The sequence below is a fragment of the Thamnophis elegans genome, chromosome Z (assembly GCF_009769535.1).
Source record: "Thamnophis elegans isolate rThaEle1 chromosome Z, rThaEle1.pri, whole genome shotgun sequence".
NCBI lineage: Eukaryota > Metazoa > Chordata > Lepidosauria > Squamata > Colubridae > Thamnophis > Thamnophis elegans.
The window spans coordinates 83,527,971-83,546,325 of record NC_045558.1 but is presented as its reverse complement, the minus strand read 5'-3'; the positions used below and the strand labels follow the sequence as shown (position 1 = coordinate 83,546,325).

General features: G+C 38.7%; 1 protein-coding gene across 1 annotated transcript in view; it reads left to right on the top strand.

Annotated features, from left to right (window-relative positions):
* Nucleotides 1-627: 627 nt before the first annotated feature.
* Nucleotides 628-18,355, top strand: part of RPRD1A (regulation of nuclear pre-mRNA domain containing 1A) — a 59,668-nt gene continuing 41,940 nt past the window's right edge. Inside the window, exons 1-4 of the mRNA XM_032237257.1 lie at nt 628-864; nt 16,899-17,028; nt 17,637-17,743; nt 17,829-17,914. Of these exons, the coding sequence (XP_032093148.1) occupies nt 714-864; nt 16,899-17,028; nt 17,637-17,743; nt 17,829-17,914 (474 nt within the window). The 5' untranslated portion in view covers nt 628-713. The remainder of the gene's footprint in view (nt 865-16,898; nt 17,029-17,636; nt 17,744-17,828; nt 17,915-18,355) is intronic.

The window sequence follows — 18,355 nt, the reverse complement described above, 5'->3', positions numbered from 1 at the left end:
CTTTAGAACAGCTAAACCGAAACTATTATCTACAATATATTGAATGCTCTCCTGACAGTCCTAGTTTTTGAAAGGACTTTTCTTGAAAATTAAGGTTTATAGAAAATTATTAGCAGTTCAATTGAAAAAGCAAATTTAAAATACAAGAAAACCTGTTAATTAACCAGTGGAGTACTACAAAAACCATGCTTCAAGTAATACAAAGTCCATTCTCTGTGGCCCACAGTAGTCTCTATTGGATGCACAAATAAAGACTATTGTTCATATATCTAAAGTCAAGTTGCGCTGACTAGGGACTCCATGAAAACAGAAAAAAGTTAGTGCAGAATTCAGGACAACTTGTGGTGTACAGAAGTAAAGCCTAGACAAAAAGCAGCTGCAATTAGAATATCACTGCTTCATGTGTGTGTTGTGATCCCTTTGGAAAGCTGCGGTTTTTTGTGCAATTCGGTGTACCATACTAAGAAAACTCTTAACAGACCACACTCTCTTTTTTGGAACTGGGGTTTTTAAAACGGACTACGGTATTTCTTTTTTTGTAGTGCTCTCTAGCACATGTCTCGCTTAGTGACGTTGCGCAAAAGGCGTGCCTCTGCGGTTCGACAGGCAGAATAGCCGCCATTTTGTTTGAGATACGTTAGCGTACGCGATCTTCTTATCTCAACGTTCATTCACCTTACAAGTCCGAAATTGGGGGAAAGGATAGAGCGGCGATGTCTGCTTTCTCAGAATCGGCGCTGGAGAGGAAATTGTCGGAGCTAAGCAATTCTCAGCAAAGTGTCCAGACACTGAGTCTGTGGCTTATCCATCACCGAAAGCATTCGCCGCTCATTGTCACCGTCTGGGAGCGCGAGCTGCGCAAAGGTGAGGGACGAATGGGTGATCCAAAGGGAGTCGGCCCCTTACCTCAGAGGGGGCCTGGTTTTTCCCCACTGCGGATATAGGAATATTGATATTTTGGCCCTAGGAGGGCTGTTTGCCGCGGCCTAGTGATAACGCGGAGGGATCAAAGAAGACGTGGGCAGAGAATGGAAAAACTGTCCAAGGTTGGCACGCTTGCGGATCTGGGCCCTTCCACTCCGCATCCCCCACCAAGGGATAGTGGGCGGGGTGTCACAAGGCCACGAGGAAGAGGAGACATACCGAGGAAAGATTTCTTGTTCGTGCCGGAAATCCATCCTAACAGCTTTATTAATAGTAGGATTTTCTTCCTTAGTCTCTGCTGTATTACTGTGATAATGGAGGGTCTTGTCTATGTTCGCTGAAATTAAAACAGCGGAATGTTTTGCTGCAGTTCATAAAAATTTAGAATATGAAATAGTACATGCGTCTAGAACCCGAGACCACTTTATCAATCCATTAAATTTAAGGGAAACTAGGTTTATATTGCATAGACTGCGGCGGGAAAAAGTACAACTTGTTTGGGAAAAGGTTCGTTTTTACATCCTGATAGGCTAAAATTTATATTGCATTTGATTCTGTTAAACATGCTGAAAATAAGCAACTTAAAGGTTTCTTCCATGTGCTGGGACAGAGAAAAAGTTGGAGGACTGTTAAGAAGTGTAAGTAGAACATCATAGATAATGATGAATATTTTAAAATAAGAGTGGTGGCACGTGCTTGCTGGTGGGTGTTGTTTTTGTTGTCTTAATAGAATCAGCTATATATGATTCCATTGAATATATTTTAATATAATAAAACTGACAGAAATCTGATGAAATTCAGTACATACATAGCAAGTTGAAACATAATGGATTTTTTTTTTACAAAATGTGATACAGCAATAGTAATGAAAAATCAAGAAAAAAAATACACCCCCTTTAATATTCAGTGTTAAAGATTTTATTGCCTTAATTATAACTATAGCCAAAGACAGTATCGTAATACTATCCTCATGTTGCAAATGCAGAAATTCTCATGTTGCAAATGCAGAAAGGAGAGTGGTAGCTCACTTAAAATTAAGTAAATTAGTTTTGCTCACCAAACCAGATCATTATTGGTCTTACAGATCAGAAAAGTTAAGTTTAGCATCTTATTGCCAGGAACTGAACATTACACTATCACATATTTAATGATTGGTAAATTTGACTTTATTGGGGAAACAAAAATATATATAATAATCTTTATTTAAATCTTATCTATTTACTGACCTATAATTCATTTTAATCCAGCAGGATTTTGATAGCTAAAGCACATTTAAAAAATAGAACATCACAGTTTATATTATCTGATAGCAGATAATATTATAGACTCACTTAGGGTAACAACTTTTAATTCTAACAAGATTTTTTCTCATAAATTGAAAATCTCAACGCATTGCATTCAAAAGTAATATTTTCACTGAAACATTTAATAATGCTGATCAATTGCATAATATTTACCTAATCCAGTATGAAATTGAAATGTTAAATTTTAATTAGATCAATTAAATTAAATGAAGTCATTTCTTAGACGAGTAGTACAAAAAAAGCCCTTATATGTAGAATTCTTTTAAATCAGTAGATGGAATTTACAATATCTAGATGATTGCATAATTAGCATAGCAGACAAAATACAAGTAATATAAAACAGTTACTTCCATAGTGTGTGTGTGTGTTTGTTTGTATGTACAGGAAATCCTCAATTTATGATTAAGATTGAGCCCCAAATTTCTATTGCTAAACAAGACAGTTAATGAGTTTTGCCCTATTTACAGCCTTTCTTGCCACACTTGTTAATTAAATCACTACAGTTTTTAAGTTAGTAACATGGTTGTTAAGTGACTCTGGCTTCCCCATTGACTTTGTCAGAAATTTGAAAAAAATGATCACATGATCCCAGGATACTGCAACCATCATAAATATAAACTAGTTGCCAAGCATCTGAATTTTGATCACTTGACCATGGGATTCTATAATGGTTGTAAGTGTGAAAAATAGTCATGACACTTTTTATGGTGTTGTTACAATGAATGGTCATTAAATGAACTGTTGTAAGTTGACGTGTGTATGTGGGGGGAGAGAGAGAGAATGCATCTATGCATGTATGCATGCCTATATGGAGTACTTCAAGATTCTGTTGTTGAGTGCCTCAAGTACTCTTCAACATCTTCATAAATTACCTAAAATATGACCCATCCCAAAAGTAAGCCCTAGCTTGATCCCCTCACATGCACTTAATATGTCCTAACCCCCAAAATAAGCCCTAGTTAAGACCCTCGCCCATTATGGGATAGGGCGGGGCGCATAGGTAAAAATTAAGCTAGGATGTGGATAGGGGTGGTAGAACTGCCCTACTTAACAGTACCTCGCACATCCCGACACCTGCCTTGCCAGCCCACTTACGAGGCCGTTTGCCACCCTTTGTGTGCATTGCCTTTGGAATCAATCCGGAGCTCTGTCGTTGGCTGCAGAAGCCTTTCCTGAAGGCCTCTGACAGTGAAGTGGAAGCTGGATGCGAGAAGTGGCCACAGAAGAAGTGGACTGGCAGTGGGCTCCTGCTGGTCAGGACTGATGGTGTTGCCACACGAAGTCAGTCAGTAGAAGACACCTCCCGAAAATAGGACCTGGTGCTTTTTTTTTTTGGTGGCAAAAAAATTATAAGACCAAGTCTTATAATAAGACCATTTTCAGGAAAATATGGTAGGTTTTCTGGTGGATCATGAGCCAGCAATGTGCTGCAGTTGTCAAAGCCAACACAATCCTAGGCTGCATCATCAGAGGTATAGCATCAAGATCACAAGAAGTGATACCAGTAGTATGTTCTACACTGTATTAGTAGACCACAATTGGAATACTATATTCCATATACGTTCTGGTCACCACAATACAAAAAAGATGCTGAGGCCCTAGAAAAAATGCAGAGAGCAACAAATATAAGGGGTTTGGAGACTGAACCATTGGAGAAACAGTTAAGGGAACTAGATGTGTTTAGCTTAACAAAGAGAAGGTTTAGTCGTGACATGATAACCATGTTTCAATATTTGAAAGGCTGTCCCAGAGAAGAGATTATTGATTTACTTTCCGAAGAACCTGAGAGCAGGGAAAGAAAGAATGGGTGGAATTAAGAAATTTCTTAACAGTGAAAACAATTAAAAAAACAACTTGCCTTCAATTGTTGTGGATGCTCCATCGCTGGAGATTTTCAAAAGAAGATGGATTTCTCCAGGATGGAATAAGGATTTTTGCCTTGAGAAGGGAGTTGGACAAGCAGACCTCCAAGGTCCCTTCCAGTTCTGTGTTTCTATTTCTGTTTCTAAAACTGAATCTCATTCAGTTCAACTGATACTGATAATTGGTAAGAAATAAATCTGTGTTGTTAATGGAATATGTCCAGCTTAATATACATACATCTAAATAAACCTGTAGAGACTTTATACAACATAGAAGAGCTACGCTTCCCTTATATATTTTAATATCAAAAACAACCAAATGACCACTGTTTCCATAAAAAAAATAATTTAGTTCCTGTAGTTTTTAGTAATATTGGCCTCCTGTTATATATGCTGGGATAATCTTGGAAAATGTATATTGAAATAAATGTATATTGAAAATTCTATATTGAAATAAATATGTTCAACTATTAAAAATTAATATGTGACAGAAATTAATACTTTAGTGCAATATGTATAGTACTAAATAATTCTATGTGACATTAAGGGCTAATTAAGGGATAACATTGATAGTAAATATTATATAAGCCAGAGGTCACCAACCTTTCAGACCTCAGGGACCATTAAATTCATAATTTTAAATCCTGCAGATCACTAATATGATCTGCCTAATGACTGGCTAAATTGTTATGTGACTGGGTGGGCATGGCCAATGTGATGTCACTCACATCGAGGGGCGCCACGCCAGCCTCTACTCACTCCTTCCATCCCAGCTATTCCTCGCTTCCCCGCATGGGTTTCTTAGGGCCCCAACAGGAAGAAGTTGTTGGAGCTAAACAGCCACCACGAGAAAGAGTTGGATCTGAGTAAGAAGGAGGCTCAGCGAAAGCACCTCACTGAGGACTACGAGCATACGTTTTCCAAGCAGAGGGAAGACCTACAGGAATGCAAGGCCAGATGCCAGCACCTGGAGGCTCAGCAGGCTGACATGGTCAATTAGTCCAGGCCATGATGCAGTCCCACTGGAATATGGCCCTCCAGCTCTTCACTACCAGCGGCACTTCCCTCCAGCCTTTGCCCAAAGGCCTGCACCAGGAGGCCAAAGCAGACCCCAAATCAGAATTTCTTCCTCCCCCCACTGAGCCGCACAAAAAGACCGTGAATGGAGAGACTCTCTGCACAGCACAAAAGTTCATTGCATGTATTCGGCTAAGGGGCTGTAGTTTGAAGACTCCTGATTTAGTGCAATATAAATGCAAATAATTTTTTTGCGGATCACCAAAATTTTCTTTCAGACTACCAGTTGGTGACCCTGATATAAGCCATATATAGAGGTCAGGTAGATGGAGTCCTGAGAGACAGAAAACAAAACATGATGAAGTACTTTTTAACTTATATTGCCTTAAAAAGAAAAAATGAGGATAAAAGGACAGGAGTTGGAAATTGTGACTTGCAGTGTTCGTGGCATGTTTGACTTTGTACTTGAAAATTAACATATTTGCAACAAATGTAAGCATATGAGCAGTTGTTGAAAAACCAGTCAAAAGGCTGAGCAGCATATAACCATTCTTCAGTTGTACCAAGATTTATTCATTCAAAGGAAAAAATATATACTGCATGGGAACTTGAAAATAGAAACCACTCTCCATAAGGAATAGTGTAACAGTGGAAACAAATATATTCTTTATTGCTGAAATTAATGTCAGAATTACCATCGCCCCACTGCAAGCCTCCTTACTTTGATACCCACCAGATATGAAATACAGGGGGAGGGGAGTTGTCAGTAGGGGAAAAGACATGAAACAGATCTGGAACATCAGAAGAGGGGCCCAAGGCCATCTGACCTGGGAGCCGAAACAACCAGCCACCAAATGGGCACCAACAATCACAGATATTGAATTTTATTGGACATTTGGGAAATCGACTAAGGAGGGAGGGCTTGGGAAACGGATGACATAACTTGGGGCATCTTGCCTAGGAATCCTCAGATCTAGCTTTGCTCTGCTGTAGCCACTTGGCATCAGTAAACATATACCTTTCACTATGAATAGAGTCAAGGATCTTTCGTTACTAGATGACCATATGTGACAAACCTAACATTAAGCTAGATCTGCAATAACAATCCACCCAGAGGACAACCCGTGCCATGGAGATTGGGCAAAAGATGTCTTCTCAAGAAATAGAGCAGGAGGAACTGGAGAAGTGGAAATTGGCAGCTTCTGAACCAGGTAGCAATGAAAAGAATCCTGGCCTGAGAGAAGAGGCAAAGGCCTCACTATAGCAGAATACCCAATCCAGATACCAGTGGTTGACCAGGATTGAAAGGATGGGAGAAGCCCCCTTCCAGAATGACTCTTAGCTTAGGGAGTAAATCCCAAAGCCAGCATCCAGCCAGAGTACACGGTTCAATATCAAATGAGCCAGACCTCCCATCTGTAGCACTAAAACAGGTGATCGATTTGAACCCAGAGTCCAAGACCCACTATAAACCCAACTGACAGGGGTGACAGCAGCCCAGCCCAGCTCTGCTGGACTGCCCCAATATCACCACCAGCTTGGGCCATTTTCCCAGGGAAAGGGGACTGATGTCCACTAGCACTGGGAGTGAGATGCAACAAGGATGCCAGGCAACTGGCATTCTTCATCACTCATGGAGTTATTATGGAGGAGTATGGGGCAGACTTACCAACTGACCCAGCCAGGTTGTGCTGTGTTACCCTGGCCCTAGAGGGAGAAATGGCGGAGTAGTTGGTGGCCTTACACAACGATAATGTGGTGGAATTATGCTACTTTGACTGGTTCATTTGTGCCTTAAGGAAGAGGTTCAAAGACTCCCTTGCAGAGTAGAAAGCAAAGAGCAAGATCAAAAGTATCAGTCAAGAAAGATGACCCAGCACCTCTTATATCTAAGAATTTCAGAGCCTGGCCTGCAAATTATCCGACTGGCTGCAAGACATTCTAATTGAATACTTCCTGTAGTGCCTGAACAACAAAGTGTTCCACACCTGCCTATCATGTGGCTCACTAAGTACCCAGGGTTTTGGTACATCCTGGGAAACAAAGTGAAATGGATCTGGCCACGTACCAGGACTGAGCTGGAAGAGGGAGAGGTGATCCTTTACACTGGAGACGAGAGAAATCCCAAAACCCAGGTGAAGGAATTCCAGCCTCCACTAACACCCTATTGGCTGTTATTGCTGTGGGAAGGAAGGTCACAAGATGCTGGATGCCTTGAGGCCATTATACACATTTTTTTTTTTTTACATTTTACACCACTCCATGGAACCTGAAGAAAGGGAGGGAATGTTCCTAAGCCGAGAAAGACCACACACGAGTGATGGTCGTAGAGTTTGCCCCATCAGCAAGTGATGGCAAGGGAACTCCTACCAGGCCAAAAATCAGAGAGCAACAATGGAGAGACAACAACCTGTTGGTAAGTTGCCCCATAAAACCAATGATTGTCCCAATAAAATTAATAGTGATTTCTTTGGAGCTCAAGGATATATTGACATCCCTACTGGATTCAGGATGCACCAGATGCCTTGTCAGTCACAGCATGATGGTGAAATTGGAGATTCACCTCAGGGAGTTTCAATAGCCTTTCCCCAGTTGGATGGCTTGTTGGGGTTGGTTGCACATTTGTCACCGAACCAGTGAGGATGAGGATAATCTCCAAAAGGAGATTAACAAATTCATCATGGACCTCAGCATGGACAGGCCTATGATACTAGAGATAGCCTGGCTAGAGAAGTGGAACCCCTCAATAGACTGGAGAAAGAAAATCTTGAAAACCCAGTGAAAGCAAATGGACGGGGAACAAAGCAGCAGAAACAATGTTACATTGCGACACATTGCCTATTAAGAAAGTGAAACCAGAGAGTGCGGTGGCAGCTCACAAAAGGAAAAATCCTGTTTCCCTGTTCCCAAGAAAATATTGGGACTTGGCAGTGGTGTTTAGCGAGTCAAGGGAATGGTATTTAGGAATCAAGGTGCTTCAATCCCACCACCCTGCAGACTGCAGTATTGAAATTTTACCATGGGTTAAGCCAGTGATGTTGAACCTTTTTTTGCCTCGGGTGCCAAAAGCACATGCGTGCATGCTATCACACACGCTCATGAGCCCACCCCCATAATTTAATCTCCCACACACCATGTCCCCTGCACATGCATGCATGACCCCGCTTCCCCACGAATGCGTGTATGGCTTTCTTGGAGCGTGGCGAGTGCGAAAACTGCTTCCCCACCGTTTGGAGGCCAAAAATGCCCCAATTTCCAGTGGGCCCAGTAGGTTCGTTTTTGCCTTCCCCAGGCTCCAGGGGCTTTCTAGGAACCTGAGGTGGATAAAAAGTCACCCAACATGCAAAGCAGAAGTTCGGGAATGAACAGCTGTGTTGCCCATTGGGCAGTTTTTCTCCCTCGGGAGGCTTCAGGAGGCTTCTCTGAAACCTTCAGCGGGCAAAAAACAGCCCAATGCACAAACCAGAAGTCCGTTCCCGAGCTTCCAGTTTGTGTATTGGGTGATTTTTCACCCTCCTGGAGTTTCAGGAATGCTTCCAGAGGGCGAAAAACAGCTGAAAATCAAGGCTGACAGGACAACGCCTTGTGTGCTTTCAGAAATGGCTCCGCAGGCCACCTGTGGCAGGCATGCCATAGATTCGCCATCATAGGGCTAAGCTATCTAAACCTAAACTATATTCCATGGCCCTGAGGGTATATTAGAAGAACTCGGGATGTTTATTGGCAAAAACCTAGTCTAAGTATTCAGCCAACCAGCAAAATCATGCATGGCAGCCCCTATCTTGTTTCAGGAAAAGAATGGGTCCTTTACTTATGTGTAGATTAAAGAAGTCTTAATATGATCTATCAAAAACTTATATCCCCTCCCACTAAGGACATGTTAAGCCACTTAGTCTTCACCAAGTTCAATTTGAACAATAAAGAAGCTGAAAACACTGTTAACTACTTTTGAAGCCTCTGGACTTAAACATCTTAGATAATTTTATATTTCTAATAAACTATGATGACATTTCTTTCTACTTTTAAAACAAAGTTTACCTAAATGGTGTTTGGTTCTTGCTATGATGAAGGGGAGAAACAGTTCCAATTTTACTCACCTCTGATTGGTTTAGAAGTGGGCTGCTAGACAAAGTTGTATATGTATAGTCTAAACTTAATTTTGTTGTTCATATTATAGTGGCCTTGTTGACCACAGGAGGGAGCCAAAGATGCATTGCAAATTCTTTTTAATTTTCTAGCAGCACTCCCCAAACCATTGGATTCAATGTTATAACCAGATCTTAGTTATACTCTGAAGGGATAGCCACCCATAAGAGGACAGAAAGGATATACAGAATCTTTAAGATCCTTTTTGGATGAATATACAACTAAAACACATGAGAAAAGGGAACAAAGTTTGAATTGAAACCTGACAAACTTTCCAAGGAACTTCGTGAGACGATACAGCATTTAATGAGAGATATTAAATAGGTGAAGGATAGAGTTGATCTTATGGAGAACAAATTAGAGAGGAATGACATTTTGTTTGAAGCTGATCTGGATGTGAACGCGCTCCTGGAGGCCCAAATGAAAGACCTTCATTTAAGAGCAATCCCTGAATGTTCTGGAGAGGACATCAGAACAAGGGTGATTAATGCTTTGGCCAAATTAATTAATTATGAAGCAAAGTTACTTGATCTCGAGAGAGACAAAGTGTACAGAGTGAACTCCAGATTTGCTCCTATGAGAAAATTACCAAGGGATATCTAAGTTCATTTTGTAAGACGAACAATGAAGGACTGTGATCTGGATAGCCACTTTAAATCCAAACTAAGAATGAAAAATGTGGATGTAATTGTTCTGAAGAAGGTTCCTGTCAGAATCCTGAGAAAACAGGATTACACTACCATATTAAAAAAAAAAAATCCAGGCAGCTTTAATATTCTTAGATGTAGAGAATGCCTTTGACAATTTAAATTGGGCTTTTGTGTTTAAAGTTCTGGAAGAAAAGGACTTGGGGGAATTTTATTCAAGAGGTCAAAGCAATTTTTATGTCACATCAAGCAACAGTTGTTATTAATGGCGATTTAACTAGCCCATGAGAAATTCAAAAGTGTATAAAATGATGATGTCCCTTGTCTCCTTTGTTATTTATTTTAGCGTTAGAGGTCTTGAACAGAGACATTAGGCAAGATGAGAAAATATTAAGTATAAGTATCAAGAAGGAAGTTTATAAATATTGGAGTAGGATTCATATTCTAATACAGAAACTTTTTAAAGTGAATATAAAGATAAAACCAGAGACAATGCTTTTGGGCTTAATGGAAAAAGACTTGGAGGCAGGGATCTGGATCTTTAATGCTATACATGTTGATGGCAGCAAGTGTACTTTATGCTAAAAAATGGAAGGACATTTCATCCCCGACAATGGACAAATGGCTGCAAAAGTTGATGGAGTTAGCAGAGATGGTTAAATTGACTGCTTTGATCAAGGAGAAAAACACAAATATCTTTGTTTCTGCCTATAAACCCCTTCTGGACTTTTTGCTTGAGGTGGGAAAAAATGAAAGTTTGATTTTGGGTTTTACCAATTAGATTTTTTGTTATAGAAATGGCTGGTGTAAACTGTTAAGTAAAAGTAAAAAGTTGAAGTTTGATGTTAATGCCTTGTTTACTGCACCAAAGGGAGTCAGAAGTCAATGCCTTTTCTTTCTTTTTTCTCCTTTTCCTCACTTTTCCCTTCCCTATTTCTGCCTTTTACTTTTGAATTATTTTTGTATATGATACCATACATTAATAAAGTTGTTATAAGCAAAAAGAAAATACAAACTTTCCTTTTTCCTTCCACTGTCCATTAGTCTAGCCCAGGGCTGTCAGATTCCCAGCCCATGGGCCAAATGCATCAGGCACTGGCTATTCCCACACCCGGTTTACCAAAGGGGAAAAATGTTATGTGATACCCGCCTTAATGATGTGAGTTTAACACACTTGGTCTAGCCAATCAGTTCACTCACTTTGTTTTGGATCCAGTGGCGCTTTAGTGAGAAATTAGAAAAATGATTTGTGATCTTGTTTATTTTTATAAAAATTAAATTTATAAAATAGTTGAATTCTTACCACAAAAGAGTAATTATGCCCTGGTAGAATTCATGTGCCATGAATGGAATAAACCACGATGGATACAACTTGTTTAAAAGGAACAGAAGGAATGAGAGGAGAAAAGGAAGTGTGTGTGTATGTGTACGTGTGTATGCGCGTGCGCACATGCTGAATCTCAATAAAGGGGTGGTTATGGAATGCCCCAGAATGTTGGTTTTGATTACTTCAATTTTCTTTCCTAGAAACTATCTTGTGAGTTAATTCCAAAATCTTATGGGCTTATGCTTGTCCAGATGCTTGCAGATCCCCCACCTTCATAGGAAATCACACACTTATGTTTTTTGTTTGAGAGTTAATGAGATGTGATTTGAGGATCAGAGCTATTTCTATCATACCTTTGTTGTACTCTGGCTTCGGTTTCTTCAGAGTGATCCAGTGTCATGAAACTGCAGGGAGGAGGAACTTAATTTTAGTTGGTTCACCCTGAACACCAGATATGTCCTGTGGGTTTCCAAACAGGATAAGTAGGCTTGCTTTGCTGTTCTTATTCCATTCATGGATAGATATTGAGCAACTCTCTTTGATAGGGCACATGGAGCCTCTATCTCCCATTGGATCTCTTAGTGACATGCAGTGCCATGAACAACATACATGTTTTTAGCCGTTCTTCTTCCTTGAAGAGATTGCTCCAATATTAGATACCAGCTTCCCTTCTAGTTTATTATCTATATGAAGATCCTAGCATCCATGGGGATTTTATTAACATGCAGGTGATATCAAAAAGACAGCACCAGTCCAGGAGAGGTGATGGAGGTCCTAGTGTGGTATCTGGAGGCTGTTAGGATCGGGATGAGGAAAAACAGGCTGGGATTAACATTAGCAAAACGGAATGGCTATAGATTTAAAGATATACTGAATCTGAAGACATCTGTCTTAAACTGTAAAGGGGATTGTGCTCTTCCAGATGGAACTGACTTACAACCTGGATATCCTCCTGGATTCAAGGTTCCTGCTTGAAAAGCAGGTGGAGGCTGTGATTGAGATTGAGATTGCGGAAAGAGTTGTTAAGAATCTCCCTTTTAAAAGAACGACTATCATGATTGGACAGTTTTGCTCCTCTCAAAACATATCACTGTTCAACTTGCCATTCAAATGTTGGGGAGGAAAAAGTGGAGTGGAATGGAATTCTGAAGTTTTGCACAAAAATCATAAGAGCCTGGGAACCATCAAGGTCACTACTGCAGGTGCCTGAGAAGGAAGTGGACTATTCCCATAACAAAAGAATGTTTCATAATTGGACAATGTGAACACCCAGGGGTGAAGAGAAAAGGAAGCTGTTTTTTAAAACTAAGCAAGCCGTTGTGCAGAAAAACCAGAGGTGGTCTTGATTCCTCAGTGCCAAAATTGTATATCCAATAACATTTTACTTTTTGGACTTCAAAGCTCCTGATAGTGTTTACTTCTTTTGGGTCCGCTAGTCAGATAGTTGACATTGGATTGGATCTTATTGTTGAGCTTGATGATGATCCTCTTCCTGTGGCAGTTTGTCTCCAGATATTCAAATCATATTTTCCCTAGTGGGCTTTCAAAGGGCTGTGAAGAGATTATACTTTGAGACAAAGCTTCAAAACATAGAGAATTAGCTCATTCCCCACATTTATATTACATAAAGTGCATAGTTGTTAAACTGTCAGCATGATAGTTGATGTACAGGTAGTCCTTGATTTATGACTACAATTGAGCCCAAAATTTATGTTTTAAGTGAGACATTTGTTAAATAAATTTTGACCCATTTTATGATTTTTCTTGCTTCCTTTGTTAACTGAATCACTGCAGTTATTAAATTAGTAACAGTTAAGTGAATTTGGTTTTGCCATTGACTTTGTTTGTCAGAAGGTCACAAAAGAGTATCACATGACACCGAGACATTTTAACTATTATAAATGTGAGTCATTTGACAGGCATCCAAATATAAATCACATGACCATGGGGAGGAAATGGTCATAAGTGTGAAAAATTGTCATTAAAACTTTTTTCAATGCCATTGTAACTTCAAATGGTCACTAAATGAATTGTTGTAAATCTACTATCTATAGGACTATCTGTATCTTACTCATATACTTATTGATAGATATGAACAGTGTGATAGTCCAGTGGTGAAAACCCTCACCTTCCACTGGGAAGGCTGAAAGTTCAATCCTAAGTAGTGGCAGATGTTTCTTTCCTAGGACATAAAGGGGGGGGGGAATCTTATGTGAACTCCTTGTGACATCAGGAAGGGTATCAGGCCAGTAAGTGCTTAGCTTCATCCAGTCACCCTGACTCTATCCCAAATTAATAGACAGATAATCTTTATTGTCATTTTTTACTGTGGGCACACTGGCACTTATTAAAAATGAAATACTGATACCTGCTCTCAAAAGTATACACATACATAATGTACATACACATGCTCTATACATACATACATACATGCATACATACATAAATACATATTTATATATACATACAAACACACATATTAATACATATATGTATTAACCATGAATGGAAATGACACTATATGATTTAGCTTTTAACCTAGTTGTTAGACTTCCGTGTTTACACGTTTTCTCTCATGGTCACACCGCCTCTTCTTCTGAATACTTTCTTGCTACAACGACTGCTATCTCATCCCACCCCTTTTAAGGTATTACATGCTTATTAATGGTTGGCAGTTGTTTAAGAATTGTAAACATAATAGCATTAATAAATAACAAAGAAGGAAATTTTTTATCACTAATTTTCTTTTTTAAAATAAATGTTTAGTATGGGGTTTTTTTAATTCATGAGGTACAGATATTTAGTTTAATAAAATAAATTTAAAAATAATTATCTAATAAAATTTCAGTGTTCATAAAATTAATGAATAGATTTTTTTAAAAAAAAGACAGACTGGGGTGATATGATAGCAGTCTTTCAATACCCGAGGAGTTGTCATACAGAAGAGGGAAGTCAACCTATTCTCCAAAGTACATGAAGAGTGTAAAATCATTAAAGAGAAATCCAACCTAGAACTAAGAAGAAATATCCTGACAGTGAAAAGGCTTACCTCTAGAAATTGTGGTACTCCATCACTGGAGATTTTCAAAGTAGAGACTGGACAACCATTTATCTGGAATGATATATACTCCATGCTTAAGCAGGGTGTTAGATTTTCAAGGTCTCTTCCAACTCTATTAGTCTTTGTTCTATTGAATAAATTAGGTTTTTTATTGCTAGTCCTAATCTGGCCCATGGCATTTATTCATTATTCTAACAGTTTTATAAACTGCCTCTTGAAGATTGCTTTCCCTGCTCCATCCACCTTATTCTCTTTCAGTACAATTCCATTTTGTGTGCCAGTTGCAACTTTTCCTGGATCAGGAATCCCTGTGCTCAGTCCCTCAAGCCCTAGTTGCCTCACATTTGGACTGTTGCAATGTGTTCTAAATGGGGCAACCATTGTAAAGCATTCCAAAGCTACAGCTGGCCCAGAGTGTGGCAAAGTGGGCAGTTCTTGGAGCCCCTAGAATGGCCCATGTTACACCGCTGCTATGCAAGCTGCACTGTTGTCAGTTTGCTTTTGGGTGCAATTCAAGGTGTTGTTAATCACCTATAAAACCCTTTATGGGATGATTCCAGGTTACTTGAGAAACCATCTCATCCTAGTGGGATTTGCCCGCTCCACCCACACTGGCAGAGAGAGGGCATACTGTGAATCCCATTAAGGAATTTTGGCTGGTGGGGTACAGGAGAAGAGCTTTCTGCTCCTGCCCTTTGGAATATCTTACCATCAGAGGTGAGATTGTCTCCCACCTTCCTGATTTTTCCTAAGAGTCTTAAAACATGGTTCTACCAGATGAGTTGAGGTCAATGGAGCAATTTCACACTGGAGGTGGTAGAGAAATTAAAAGCTAATTCTGTCTCCACTCCAGTGCTTCCTCTTTTTCCATCTTATTTTATTTTGTCTATTCTGTGATTTTATATTCAATGATTTTAATGTTTTTAATGTTTATTAAGTTGTTTGAAACAAAATGATGACAAATAAACAATAATAAATAAGCAAATATACATAAAGATCAAAGAGAGAGCTGAAGGTTGATACAGCCTTCTTCAGACAATGCAAGATAGTCCTTGACTTATGACAACAATTTAGTCTAATTTTTCCATTACTAAGCAAGATAGTTGTTGCACACCATTTTACAGTCTTTTTGCCACAGTTGCTAAACAGATCACTGCAATTGTTGAGTGAATCTAGCTTCCCCCCCCCCCATTCGCTTTGCTTTTTGGAAGCCAACTGGGAAGGTTAAAATGGTGTTCACATGACCTAGGACAGTGCCAATGTCATAAATACCCGCCAGTATTCAAGCACCCAAATTTTGATTCCATGACCATGGAGATACTGAAACAGTCATTAGTATAAAAGCTAGCCATAAGTCAGTTTTTTTTAAGTGTTGTAAATTTGAATAGTTATTAAATGAATGGTTTATGTCAAGGACTAGCTGTTCAGCATGTAACAACATACAAGCAAATCACGGATTGAATAGAACTGGGGCTACACACGCTGGAAATGGCAAATGAGCTGATATTTCACCATTGTAAAGAACCTGTCCTGTCATTTCATCATGAAGTCCAACGTCAAGCAGAGTCCAACCACATTGAATCCCTGATTATCAGAGCCTGGATGAGGTGGTTGGGACACATCAGAATGGATGACCACTGCATGCCTTGCTAATTGCTTTGTAGTAAGAGGAGTCCAAGAAGAGATCGTGAGGTCAACAATGCAAGTGCTACAAAAACACTGTGAAAGAAATTATGCACCACTGTGACATCCAGGCAAAGGAACTAGAAATTGCAGTTGACAAAACCCATAGGCAAGCCCTGTGCTCTAAAATCTCCACTGGCTTTGAAGACAGTCACCCTCAAAATTGATAGAAAGCTGTGGATGATGTCACAGAATAACACCCGCAATTACTACACCAATGGACTTTTGTTCCCATTGTACTAAAAACTGCACTGGGACTGCATCTCCATATTGATAGATAAACTGCACAACAGTTGTCTTCTTCAAACCCAAAGAACTAACTTACACAATATATGTTACATATAACAGATAGAGAGAATATAAAAAACAATACTGCACAATAATTAGCATATTGGATTTAAAACTACAGCTAGTTCTCAACTTTCAACAGTTCATTTATTGACCATTCAAAGTTACAACAGCACTGAAAAAGTGACTTATGACTATTTTTCACATGTATAACCGTTTCAGCATTGCCATGGTCATGCAATTTACATTTGGATGCTTGACAACTGATCCTCTTGAGATCTTCTGAAAAAGAAAGTCAATGGGTAAATATGATTCACTTAACAACTCTGTTATTTATATAAGAACTGCATTGATTCAGTTAGCAAAAACTGAAAAGTCATAAAATGGTGCAAACTCAACAAATTTCTCACTTAATAGCATAAATTTTGGAGTCAATTGTGATCATAAGTTGAGGACTACCTGTACATTGGAGAATCTAAATTTAATCTTTGCTTAAAACTCCCAGTATTACTATCTTACTATCTCATATGCAAATATGAATTTGTCCCCCCCAAAAAACCCATGTTTTCTGGGACAAAAACTGTTCAATCTAGTTTAGATTGCTACAATTATTTTTTCTTTCTTTCCTTTTTTTTTTAGCCAAACCAAACAGGAAGCTAACTTTTTTGTATCTGGCTAATGATGTCATTCAAAATAGCAAAAGAAAAGGGCCGGAGTTTACAAAAGATTTTGCACCTGTCATAGTGGAAGCTTTTAAGCATGTATCCAGGTATAGTACATTCCTTTTAGTATATTAATCTGAGGAACTTTTTTTTTTTTCTGGGCAAGAATCATCATCCTAGAATAACGAAAGTTTGATAAATAGATTGCTGTCTGATTTGATTTAGAAAATGGAACTAAACAATGCATATGTTTGTGTGTGTGTGTGTGAGTGTAGTGGAAGAGTGTGTATGTATGTGTTCATTATGTTATGCAGGATAAAAAGTACTATTCAGGCAGAATTGGACTTGTACTTGACATAGGTGAAGGATGATTGTTGTAAGGCTAAATCTATACAACGTATGGTTTTAATTGGTCCAGAGGTTTGTAAGCAGCATTATTTAATGTAACAATATGAGCATCAAGATTCAGACATTTAAAACAATCAAACTGATGAACTTCTTCTATAAGAAGATGCTATCACCAAAAATTGAAGTTAACAAATGGGAGCTATTTGCAGAAACCTTTTTTTTTCTGACCGAAAATACAGATCATGTATTAGCATATGGTGACTTAAAATAAGTTTGTATAAAACAAATAAAGTACATGGAAGTTTGTTAAGTTTCTGTTTACGTGTTTTTCTTTCATTTCTGTTGGTGATTTTTTTTGCCATCATAGTGAAACTGATGATAGTTGCAAAAAGCATCTGGGCCGTGTGCTGTCTATTTGGGAAGAAAGGTCTGTTTATGAAAATGATATATTGGAACAACTTAGGCAAGCTTTGTGTAAGTAAATTTTATATGCAGCCTTTTATTTTATAGTTCGTATAACTTCATACTTGAATTTAAATATTTAATTTTTAATTTCTAGATGGAAACCCAAGGAAACGCACATATGAGCAGATAAAGATCGAAGATAACTCTTCAGCACAAAGCTCTCCATCTGATCCTCCCCAGGTACTAGCAGTTTATTTTTTAAAAATCTACAAATGTCTTGCTTCTAAACATTCTATTGATAAAGAGATTAATATAATTTTTCCAGCAACTGTAAGCTTTTTTATTTTGTGTTTTCCCCCATATCCTTGTTTTGCTAGATACTAATGAATAAATGAACTTGCTGTGAATTTGCCACCTGCATGATTGGTGCATAGATAAATCAATCTCGGTAGGGAAGGCAGGGATGAGTATTCACACAACTAAGTGTTCTCATTTTATCAAGATTGATAGATGCTACTTTCTGTTTTCATTTAATAGTAAAGTATTTAAACACAAACATTCGTGAGGAATGCTTTTCACCTGTAAACAAAAAGTCAAATAAATTTTTGTTTATTCATTCATTCATTCGTTTGCAGTAGCTTAGAGCAAGGGCCTCAAACTACATCCCGCACAGGACAACAA